The sequence below is a fragment of the Notamacropus eugenii genome, chromosome 6, assembly GCF_028372415.1.
Source record: "Notamacropus eugenii isolate mMacEug1 chromosome 6, mMacEug1.pri_v2, whole genome shotgun sequence".
In the NCBI taxonomy this organism is placed as follows: Eukaryota; Metazoa; Chordata; class Mammalia; order Diprotodontia; family Macropodidae; genus Notamacropus; species Notamacropus eugenii.
The window spans coordinates 380,496,051-380,508,145 of record NC_092877.1 but is presented as its reverse complement, the minus strand read 5'-3'; the positions used below and the strand labels follow the sequence as shown (position 1 = coordinate 380,508,145).

General features: G+C 43.9%; 1 protein-coding gene across 5 annotated transcripts in view; it reads right to left on the bottom strand.

The window, feature by feature from the left end:
* Positions 1-12,095, bottom strand: part of LPP (LIM domain containing preferred translocation partner in lipoma) — a 666,236-nt gene that overhangs the window by 236,739 nt on the left and 417,402 nt on the right. For 4 of the 5 annotated variants that reach the window (XM_072618829.1, XM_072618831.1, XM_072618830.1 and 1 more), the window contains one exon: positions 5,735-6,424. In XM_072618829.1, coding sequence (XP_072474930.1) covers positions 5,735-6,424 — 690 coding nt within the window. Of the gene's footprint in view, positions 1-5,725; positions 6,425-12,095 lie in introns of those variants that run through there. The other variant, XM_072618833.1, reaches the window with a different exon arrangement.

The window sequence follows — 12,095 nt, the reverse complement described above, 5'->3', positions numbered from 1 at the left end:
CCCTGGCAACATGACTTTCCCCATAGCTGTCTCTGGATCCTTGGAAGTCATGCCCTCCTCTGTAGGAGCTCAATTTCTCATGGTTCCCAGGATTGTAAGGGGTTGCCTAAGTCAACCCACTTCTGAACAGGAGTGCCCTGTCCTACAATATACCCAACAATTAGTCCACCTTTACTGAAAGACTACTGAAGTCGAACTTATGACCTCCAGAGAGGCCTGACCCTATAACTTTGGAATATGAATGCTGTAGATATCTTGCCAAATGGTCATTTCCCCATGCTGAGGTAATAAACTCCTGGCAAATCCAATCCTTCAAAACATTATCCTAGCAGAAGATTAACAAAGTGTCTGAAAGACAGGGGGAGGGGGCTGGTCCTTACTCAAAAGCAATACAAGGGAAGGGAGAGGGTTAGAAAGTTCCAAACTATAACTAAAAAACTAAAGCAATTTCATCTGGTGATAAACATAATGCCTGTGATATTGGAAAGGGATAGTTACTAGACCTATGATTGAATTGGTATTGGTAATCTGGTCATTGCTAAATGCTGAGAACTTCTTCCCCCCAAGGCAGGTAGGTACTTACTGAAACTTTTCTTCATAGAGTTACATAGATTAATGAAAGTTTAAGTGACTTGCCCAAGGTCACACAGTCAGCAGGTGTCAGAAATGAGACATACCCAAGTCATCCTCATTTCTAAGCAGCTGTCTCCACTAAATGCTGTCCCCAAGCTACTTCAGAAGGCATTGAATACATGATGGCTTAATCTCATCTGACCCAGCAATATAAACGGAGCTAAAACTACAAGGACAGACCTCTTTTACCAAGAATCTCTTCCTGGACCCATTTAGACAAAATATCCTGGTCTTGGCCCCAGCATCCACAGATGACTGGCCTTTTCAGAACCATCCCTCTCCTTTCAGGTGTTCGGGAAGGCTACTCATACTGGAAAGCTCCATAGAAACCCCTGAAGCCTTCTCTGGCCATCTGATGCTAAATTTCTCTCTTTTAAAACCTTTAAATTCCTATAAAATGTTTCAATATTTCTTGTCTGCATGACTCAGAGAATGATGAAATTTAGAGCCTGTGTGATATTAAGAGAGACTTCCTCAGTCATGGCTTATTTGGAATTTATTTATTTGCAAGGCAAAGGGAAAAGTTTGAAGGTAAAGGTCATTGGTCTTTCAACAGAAATTGCCAGAATGACTTTTCCTTTCCATCCCTCTGTTCTGATCCTCTCAACACCTCTTCTTCCTTCCCAGGCACTGAATCCTTGAGGCCTACCCTAGGACCAGCTGAAAACCATCGATAGGATTTGGCTTCCATCTCTCTGGTGGAGAACTGCAGTGAACAGGTTCACAATGAACACTGGGCTGGCCACAAGCACCTCATGACATCATACCCTCAAGTCCTCTCGTGTTGACACCTGAGGAAGGCCCATTCACATCCCTCTGCTCTCAGACCAGTGGGCTGCATTATCTGACACTAATCATATACTGGTCGCTATCTATTTATGCAAATACATCTTTTCTACTTCCTGGGGAATAAGCCCTCTGAGGCAGAATTCTCACTCATGGCTTCTTGGTACCTCTGCAGTCTCTAATAGACTTTTGTCTGCTTGAACATATTTCAGAATTGCTACCAAGGAAGCAACTGTAAGGATGACTCTTACCATAATCTATGACTTCTTGAGTTAAGAGTTATTTGACTCATTCTAGTACTATTTTTAGGTTTCTAAGGAGGAGAAGGAAAAACAAAAGCAGATCTCTTTAAGACAGATTACCTACAATTCAAATAAAAAGTCTTCATAGGCCAAAAAAAGACAGAATTTGATAACACTACATGTAAAAAAAACGTCAATATCATACCAACAAGAGACAGAAGACATGCTTAGGAAACAGTTCACCAAAAAACACACAGGGATGTCATGGACTGCAAGCTAAATATTAGAGATCAGAGGGATGTAGTAGTCAAGAAGGTCAAGGTTGTCACTGTTCAGTTGTTTTGCTTATGTCTGGCTCTTCATGACCCCATTTGGGGTTTTCTTGGCAAAAGCACTGGAGTGATTTGCCCTTTTCTACTTCAGTCCATTTAAGAGGTGAAGCAACTGAGGCTAACAGGGTTAAGTGACATGCCCAGGGTCACACAGCTAGTAAGTGACTGAGACCAGATGTGAACTTGGGTCTTCCTGACTCCAGGCCAACATATCACGTAGCTGCGCCTGGATGTCAAGGAAGCTAATTCATATTTAGACTGCATTAAGAGAGACACAGATTCCAGGAATAAGAATGTGATGGATACATGGTGATGCCTTGGTTGGACCACACATGAACCTTAGGTTTCCCCTTGGGTTTTTCAATTAAGATGAACATTTAAAAGCTATAAATTCTCTAGCATAAGGTGTCCAGAAGGGTGAAAGGCTTTGCGGTCACGCCAAAGGAGGATTGGTTAAACAAAACAACGGACATTAAGCCTGGAAAAGGGTCAACTCAGGGGATAGAGTGGAACATATGAACCACCTTCCATATTTAAAAGGCTGTCATGTGGAAAAGGGATTACACTAAATTCTGATTGGTCCCAGAGGGCAAATGGGCAGCAGATACAGAGGGGTAGGTGGCATGTTAGGAAATAAAACCAGAATCCTCTCTGCAGCCAAAGGCTGCTCTAAGGTATCTTATAAGGAAATGTGCTCTGGTCCTTCACCTTGGAGGTGGTTAGGAGGAGTCAGCATGGCAGCTAGTTGGGTGTGCTAGGGAGTGTTGTTTGTCAGGCCTGTGAAGTCCCTTCCCATGCTGAGATTCTTGGATTATGAGTCGTATCATCATCACCTCGGTCATCTCTTCTGAAGGTAAACAGAGCTTCTGCAGAAGGCATAGGAATGGTATCACATGGCTTTTCTGAATCCTTCATGCCATGGAATCCCTGTGATTAATGAAGAAACTAGCTAATCTCAGGGATATCTGGTTTTCCATTACCACTAAGCTTTACAGTTTTAAATTCTTTTTAAATGGTAGGAATACAATAGAAGTGGCTATTTAGATTGTTTGTGAAATCAGGGGAAAAAACAAAACCAAATACCAAAAATCTAAACTCATTTCTCCTAAGGATTTAAATAAAATTCCAATTGGATCTTCTGTGTTAAAGGGTTAAATGAAAAAATGGCCAAAGCCAGGACTTCTCAGATCAATAGACGAGAATTGTTCTCCGACATGGGGGTGAGCGAGCAAGTTTTCCATCGGTGACTACAAAATTAAAAATAAACACAAGCCAGAGGCATTGCTGAATAGTACTCACTCAGCATTTATACAGCACTGGGAAATTTCCAAGCACTTTACAATCATTAATTAATTAGCTGAAATGACATCCCACTTTCTTGAGGTCAAAACTGAGGCACAAAGAGGTTTATAGACTTTCCCAAGCTCGGGAAGCCAAGTCCACACAAGGGCTGAGGAGGCCCTGGAGCTGAGGACTTGCCACCCACTGGACAAGGCATCACTGCACCAGGCCAAGCTGAGTCAACCTTAGAACAAGGATGGACTCTATGTATAATGACAGCTGAATACACCAGTGTTCAGCTCAGAGCCCTGGTACGAAAGAAAATAACCTACACGCATGGGAGATGTTGGTCGCTCCGGAGACTTCTGCTCCCCTTTCCTAAAATACAGGCAGACGGCTGAATGGAAACCTGGGATCTATCTCAAGAACAAACAGCACCCATGCGAGTGTGCGCACACATACAAACTGTGCCATTGGGCTTTAATTATCCTGAACTTGATGCTAAGAATGTGTCACATTGTTGAAAAACAAACCTTCTTGATAGATAACTGACAGAAGAAACCAATGGCGTCTCTATAATTATATGCTAGATTATTGGGGATGACAAACTAATTCAAATGGGAAAGGGGAGGATGCCACATTCTTTCTAGTAACTCGTTAGCTAAAAGATGCCACAAGCTTCCCTGCTCTGAATGGGGGTGGTAGGGAGTTTATCCCCAGCACCAGCTGTGAGCCTTTTTCAGGGTCTTTTCATGAGGGCCAATTCACCTCTAGAAGCACATCCCAGTTGGAAGAACTGCCTGTCTCAGAAGGATGGGAATTCTTGGGATGGGATAAGGATTTTGCTTAGAACATTGAGAAACCTGGGAAGGTTCCAAGAGCTTCAGGCCCACCTCTTCCCAAACACCCCTACCCCATCCAACCTTGTCTGCTATGACAAGACTGCCAGGGGCCAGGAAAAAACAGGCTTCTCCTCTGCGACCCTCCCATAAATCCACCCTACTCCATTCCCAGGGCCAAGCGAGAGACTCTCTCAACCTGGTGGGGTAGATATGCGTGCCCAATGACTTTGGCAATTGCCAAGCAGCAGCTTTCACTTTAACACTCTATGAGAGAGGGTCTTGTGGCACTAGCAGAGTGTACAACCACTGAATCCCATTTCCCTGGAATTGTTGGCTTTGTGTGTCAAAGGCGGCCATTCAAGACTTGGTGCCGGATTGAAACAAAGGCCAGGCTGTCCAGCTGGGCTAATTGGGCTAATCTTTGTGAAGAGCTAAAATAATCTCTCTCTGATTTTTCCAAAACAGGTCTTGGGAACTCAGGCCTCTTCCAGGGCCAAGCCATGAAAGCACTTTGATTTATACCATGGGGGCTGGATTTCTCAAATAGCCTTACAGATTATCAGACACCACCCACCTCCCTGTCTGTGCCCCCAAACCACCATCAGGGCAGGAGGTGTCAGCCCTCATTAGTTCTCACAGTGCTGTTGGGGAAAAGGGCCAAGCTGAGGACAGAGCTGGCCCCATTTCACAGGCTGGGGACACAGATAGCATCAAGAGGCTTGCTCACCTCTCCTGACTTGGTGGATTCACCTTCTTCAGGAAATCAATACCTTAGGGCTTGAGGAGAGCTCAGAAACTGAGACCAGAACCACTGCTCTCATGTCTTCCCTTGTTGTTTACTGTCTAGGCAACTGTGGGTAAGGTCCAATCTTTACAGACTCTGATTGCCTCCTATCTAAAGAGAAGCCAGTCATGAGTGTACTGCCATACTGGGTTTGAAGAGATCCATGATCATCTTGAAACAATGATGTTCAACAATTCTTCCTTGTTTGGTGAAGCACAGAGTGATGCTCCCTTCTCAATGAGCCCTTTTCTGAATTTCCCACCCCACTTATTAGCACTCTCTCACTTCTGAAGATACTTTGTATTTATTTTCTGGAGAACCCATTTCATCACTAAGTAGACTGTATACTCCTTGAGGTCAGGGACTGATTTGTTGTTTGTTAGCTTTGATTTGTTTTGTCACTATAATCCCCAGGTCTGAGTGAAATACCTTGCATATAGGAGAAGATCAATAAATACTTGCTGACATAAATTGGGTTCTTCATCCCAGGAGAGGTTAAAATCATAGATCATCAGAGGACAAAGGGAAGGTAGAGAGAACCAAGATTAAGCCTTTTACTTCATTAATGAGGAGACTTGGGTCCGGAGATATTGCATGACTAGCCTAAGGTCAGCGGATGCTGCATTAAGCCAACACCTCTGGGATTGAGCTCCAAATTGGAGTCTGTTTGACACATCATAGGAACCACCCTGGAAAAGTCTGTGTAAGTCTTTGTGTCTTCAAAGAGACATACTTTGTGTCTCCTGCCAAGCATCCCCCAATCTTGTCCCTGAATAACCCAGACCCACCATTCCGTACCACTTTCCCACAGTTTCACCTTAATTGTCATCTTACCTTAGGCTGCTGGGGTGCTGGGGCTTGGGGAGCTAAAACTGAATCAGTGATGTAGGTCTTCTTGGTCTCTGGGGGTTGGTACATCCCAGTAGGATTCTGGGTCCCTGCTGGAGAAGGAGCATAACTTGGCTCAGGTTTCCAGGTATTCTGCTGGCCGTAACCTGGTTCAGAGCCATTTCGTCCCCCGTAGCTTGGGTAATAAGGATCCTGGTACCGGCTTTGACTGGGGGCATAGCCATAAGCAGGCTCAGGCTGACGGCTAGGCGGTGGAGCATAGCCATATTCAGGGCCTCCCCGGGATGCTGGTGGGGTATAATGAGCAGGCCCAGGAGCAGGAGGCACCTGAGGAGCATATGCATGGCTCGGTCCTGAGCTATAGTACTGTCCAGGTGAAACAGCAGGCATGTAGTGAGAGCTAGGCTGGGCTGACTTCACATGGACATTGAAGGTGGGCCTAGAGGGGGTGGATGCAGTGGTATAGGAGGCTGGAACTGGCTGAGGCTGAGGCTGGGGCTGAGGCTTCAGCATTCCTATGGGAGCCACAGGGATGGGTGAGGGCTGGCTTGCCGGTTGGGGCTTCAAGGTTGACTTCTTCGTGGCTGTTAGAGGTGGCTGGTTGGGGATAACCATTCTCTTGTGCCCTGTGACTGGTGTGGAGACTGGAGGTGAGGCCGTGGGAATGGCAGCTCCCTGAAGGGCAAAGAACAAGAGAGAGGAATGAGAGTGACGAAGCAAAAAAGGAAATCAAGACACACACCCCCCCACGTGACTAAACAAGCAGTTGTACAAAGGATACAGGGCTTCCATCTTGCCCTCAGTCTCTGCTCAGAAACAAGATGTCTATGCTGGTCATAAATGGAGCCCTAAGTATTTTCCTGGGCCGGCAGCATGGATGGGAAATTGAGTCCACTTTGTAATCTAATTCCATAAATGCTACTGAGCTGCACAATTATGCCTGCCATCTTGGCTCTACCACCCATAGGAGGATCTTAGCATACACTTCACTGACTGACTGGATTATCTACATTTCTGACTCCTCACTGTAAGTTCCTGGAGGGTAGGGGCTGTTGGTTCTGCCTTTGTATCCTTAGGGCTTGACACATAGTAAACTTGCAGTACCTACTGAACTGAATCAAACTGAATTTTCCTCCTTTCCATGTATGTCCAACAAGTCTACCTTCTCCAATTGCCTCGGGTGCTCTGTGCCCTTCATCCACACTCTATACCAGATTCTGACAAGAGAAATAGACCAGACAGATGGATAGAAAGGCAGGCAAATAGATATGGCTGGATATGCTCGATGCCTACACTTTGTAAAACATCATAGTGATCCTTTAGAATGAAGAGGTTTTAAGGAGAAATTCACAAAACTATGATGTTTATGGAAGGCAATATACACATACCCATATATACATATATGTGTACATACATATATATATATTTACATGCTCTCAAATAGATCTGAAAAAGGAATACATCTCTTTTGTAAAATTTAATTAATTTATTTGCTTTCAGTTTTCAACATTCACTTCCATAAGTCTTAAATTGTCTCCCCCTCACTTCTCCTCACTCCCCTAGATGGTATGCAATCCTATATGGGCTCTCCACATACATTCTTATTAAACGCATTTTCATCTTAGTCATATTGCATAGAAGAATTAAAACAAATGGGAAAAATCATGAGAAAAACCAAAACCAAACCAAACATGACAAAAGACCAAATAGTCTGCTTCATTCTACGTTCTGACGCCGTAGTTCTTTCTCTGGATGTGGACGGCATTTTACCTCTAAAGTCCTTTGGGAATGTTTTAGGTCCTTGCATTGCTGTGAAGGGCTAAGGCTACCAGAAACAGTCCTCACACACTGTGTACAGTGTTCTCCCGGTTCTGCTCATCATTCATCATCAATTTGTATAAGTCTTGAGGAACACGTTTCTTAAAGACTACTCATCCAAGTAATATAGAAAACCAACATATTAGTTATTTTTTTAAATTTTTAATGCAAGATATAAGTAGTAGATTTATGGATTCATGTATAATATTATTTTTCTACTCTTTGCATATGGAAATACTCATATTCAATAATATTGGTTAAATACAGAAAGAGTAAATTTTTTAAAAAAGAACAATATTACACAAAGTTATAATGGTCACTATCTGGCCCCAAAGAAGAGCCATGAGAAGGCCCTTGCCTCATGTCTTTGAAAGGTAAAGCCCTATGGACGTAGAATGCTGCATATTCTTCCAGACTTTTTTTATATGAATTTTTTCATTTATGTTTCTTCTATTGTATTATTGGGGAGAGGGAGGAGGGAAGGAAGAGTTTAGGAAAATGTAGGAGATGCACAAGAAACATCAGTAAAATGTGTCAAGTACCATTTTTATTTCCCAATAGATTCAAACTATTTCGTATAACTTTTTAAAGGGGAGAAGAAGAATCAAAGAGAGAAAAAATAACGTCATCCAGCTGACCCACATATCAGCCAAGTCAGGCTCTGCTTCTAGTCTTCTATGTCTTCACTCCTCATCTTCTCAGGAATAAAAACAAAACAAAAACAAAAACTGGGCTTGGGAGGATGGGGGAGGTGCATTTCCATATCTCACATTTAACAGATTTTGATCAGCTTTGGGAAGAGACTTTTAATACCCTCCCTAGGAAAACCTACTTAGGACCTCTTCATATAAAGAGGATTGGATGGTTGTTGTCCTTTGTTGTCGAAGAGGACCAAAATGACATAGCCATGCTAGAGTCAAGATTCAGTGTGTTAAACTGCGGCTGATCAGACCAATATGAGCTCGGAATGCTCCACCACAGACTGGGCACAGATAGTTCACGTGAACATTTAGGGTGGATACTCCAAATCTGCACATCCTACATTTCCTTTGTGCTGTCTCAATTCTGCTTTGCTCATAGAGCACAACACCCTTTCTAATGTAGGCACACCATGCTGAGCAGTCCTGTGCCAGTGTCTCCCATGTCGAACAATAAATCCAAAGTTCTTGAGAGACACCTTGAAAGTGTCTTTGTGTCACTTCTTCTGACCACCATGTGATTTCCTACCCCATGTGAGTTCACTATGAAACGATCTTTTTGACAAGCGTACATTTGCATTCGAACAACATGACCAGTCCATCAAAGCTGTGCTCTCTGATGCATAGTTTGAATCCTTGGCAATTTAGTTTGAGTGAGGACCTCACTGTCTGGTACCTTATCCTACCAGGTGATCTTCAGAATCTTCCTAAGACATTGGCTTGGTGATTGGGTTGTCATGTTCTGGCATGCTCTATGGTGATTGGGTTGGTGTACTCTGAGGTGATTGGGTTCCCCATTATCCTTTCAGGGATTCTTGGTAGCACAATTTAGGATGACATTCATAATTTATGATAACATCCATGTAACAGTAGCCAGGATAGGGAAGAGACCCAGACTCATTATTATGAAGACTGGTTGAATAAAAAGGGGGATTTCAGGCCACAGAAGGGAGGACTAGGGCATGGGGAGTGGAGGCATGCTAGCCTTGGCCAGTCATCCAGAATTCTCATGCCATTACCCTAAGATTTTCTCCTCATTCCACATTTTCCTCTTTATATGGGACATGCTGACATTATTTTCCCCCCTAGACCATGAACTCCTGGAGGGCAAGGACTGTTTTGATCTTTCTTTGTAAAGCCAGCATTTGACACATAATAGGTGCTCAGTAAAAGTCCTTTGACTTTTGAGTCTGGTTCTAGCTCCATTTTCCTTTTTCTCCTGTCCACTCTCTCCAATTCTATCAGGCAGAACCAGGCTGATCCCTCCTCTATGTGAGTGCAAACTCTAGTTCAGCTAAGAAAAATAAAGCCTTGCCTGTCACCCTGAAAACAAGATCAGAAGATCATAGATCCTGATTTGGAAGGGATATTTGACATCTTTTGGTCCAAGTGACTCAGTCTGCAGACAAGGATGTAGAAATCTAGAGACAGACAGACAGATAGGCAGACAGAGAGAGACAGACAGACAGACAGATAGAGACTGAGACAGAGAGAGAGGGAGAGAGAAACAGAAAGAGACACAGAGAGAGACAAAGATATAGAGAGAGAAAGAGAAAGAACAGGGATATGAACTCATCTTCTCAGACTCTATAGTGTTGCCCTTTTCATGTTTCTCCTGAAAACCTAAACAAAGTTTTATTTGCTCTTAAACTAGGCACTGGCTCCACAGCCTATCTCATTAAAAAGTCTAGCCCTGGACTGAAAGGACCTGGGTTCACAATCTAGTTCTGTGGCTAGTTTCTTCACCTGTAAAATGGGGAAATTAGATAAGATAAACCTCTGAAATCCCTTCTACCTTAAGGTCTATGGTCCTGGGCTCTTACACAGTCAACAGCCAGGAATGTCATGAGTTCAGAAGAAACAAGACCACAAATAACTCACTAGGTGGCCAAAGATGAGCATTGACACTGTGTAGCCTATGGAGGATTCCCAACTATGACTTGAAAAGCGGCACAGATGACCCCAAAGACCAAGTAAGGTGGTGGACTGTCATGCAGTGAGACAACAGATGGACAGTCCCATTGGCTCACTGGCAGCACATCTCAGATATTTAAAGACAGGCACTCCCAAGCATGCAGTGTACCCTCGTAAATACAGAGTATTTATGGAAAGGTACTGAACTTTCTAAATCTCAGGAGGGAAAGGTCTGGATGGGGCTGTGACCCACTTTGCATGGTCCGAGTGTACACAAGGATGAAGTCATGGCCCCAGTCAAGCCCTGAAGCTTGCTGATGCACGTACCTCTCATGACGTCACCATACTGTGTTCAATAATCATATATGATGAGCCAAAAATAGCCTACCATAGGAGGCTGTGGTCTGGGGCTCCCCTGATGACTTGGCTTTACGAAGCCCATGCAGCAGCTTTATATCCCCCACAATTGTCACGATGAGGATATTTACTCTGGCCTGAGATCAAGTCAGGGAAAACAACACGGAAGGGAAATCAGGAACTCTAATCTATCTATCCTCAACAACGACTGTTTGACGTCAACTCAGCACAAGGGAAGAAAATCTACATACACACAAGCATACATCACATGTGTATACACATACACACATGTCCATGCACATGCAAACTATAGAACTCCAAGTCTGCTCCCAAATAGCCACCATTTCCAGGTGCTACTTCCCAGCCCTGCCTTCAATAAGATTTGTATGCAATCAGTTTGAAGTGTGAGACGTCCTGCATGCCTTCTGCTATAAATAAACCTGCAGCAGGGTACATGTTGTCCTAGAACTGGCTTGGCTGGCCTTCTTTGAAATGCCATTGGGCTGAGGGCAAAGTTAATCTGGGAGAACTCTCGAATCTAGGAATGCAGAGAAGTGCTGATCTCCACAGCAAGAAGTTTCTCCAACAGACTCATCTGTCCCCATTGCTATCAAACTGAGGATGGAATGAAAAGGGATGGGGTAGTTTGAAAATAATTAGCACAACAGAAAACTAAGGGCCACACTTTCCAGGGAGGGGAAGGGGAAGACAAACCCAACACAAAGCCAGCAACAGTTAATGGAATGCCAGAAGATAAGTGCTTAATATACATGTGGACAGAGTCATGGGCATGTGTGTGCATGTGCAGGTGCACAAAGAGGAAAACCCAGAATGTATTTGTAAAGAACAGACCCAAAGAAAGGAGCTTGTCCTATTTGCCCATCATGAGTATAGGCATTTCACCCTGGTAAACCACTGGAGGGATAACCAGCTGCTGCCCAAGCCCCAAATGTTTCACAAAACAACAGCTTCACAAGAGTCAGAAATGAAGGGAAATCATCCCCCAATGGCTAACTATGCCATTAATTGCAAGTCAACAAGACTTGACAGAGTGCAGGAATTTTCCACCATCACTGCAGGGTTCGATGAGGGCAGCACAGAGAGGAGCAAGGCATTATACTGGTACCAGCGGGCCATACACAACCATGTATGATTTTCTAAGAGACCAGAGGGCTGTCCCAAGGCAGAAAGGACTATGGGAAGCATTTTCCAAGCACAGAGAATTCCATGTCCCCAGCCACTGTCAAATGGCGATTACAAAGCAAACTTGTGACACCCTGTACCCCACACAAGCTTGGATGCAGACAGGCTGGCTGCTTTGCCCTCCCACCTTTGGGGGAAATGCTCCTTTCAAATGATTACTGTATCACTACAACTCTGAATGCACGTCAACTGCATTATGTGCTACATGGCAAAGAAGTTTCTCTTTTCATAACATATTTGGTTCTCCTAAATGGGGGTTGTTGGTCCACTTACTGTCAAAAGGATGGAGGGACTGAAGAACAGAAGGATGTAACTTCTAAGGCAAAAACACTTTTGCCACTGAGTAGGAGGGAGGG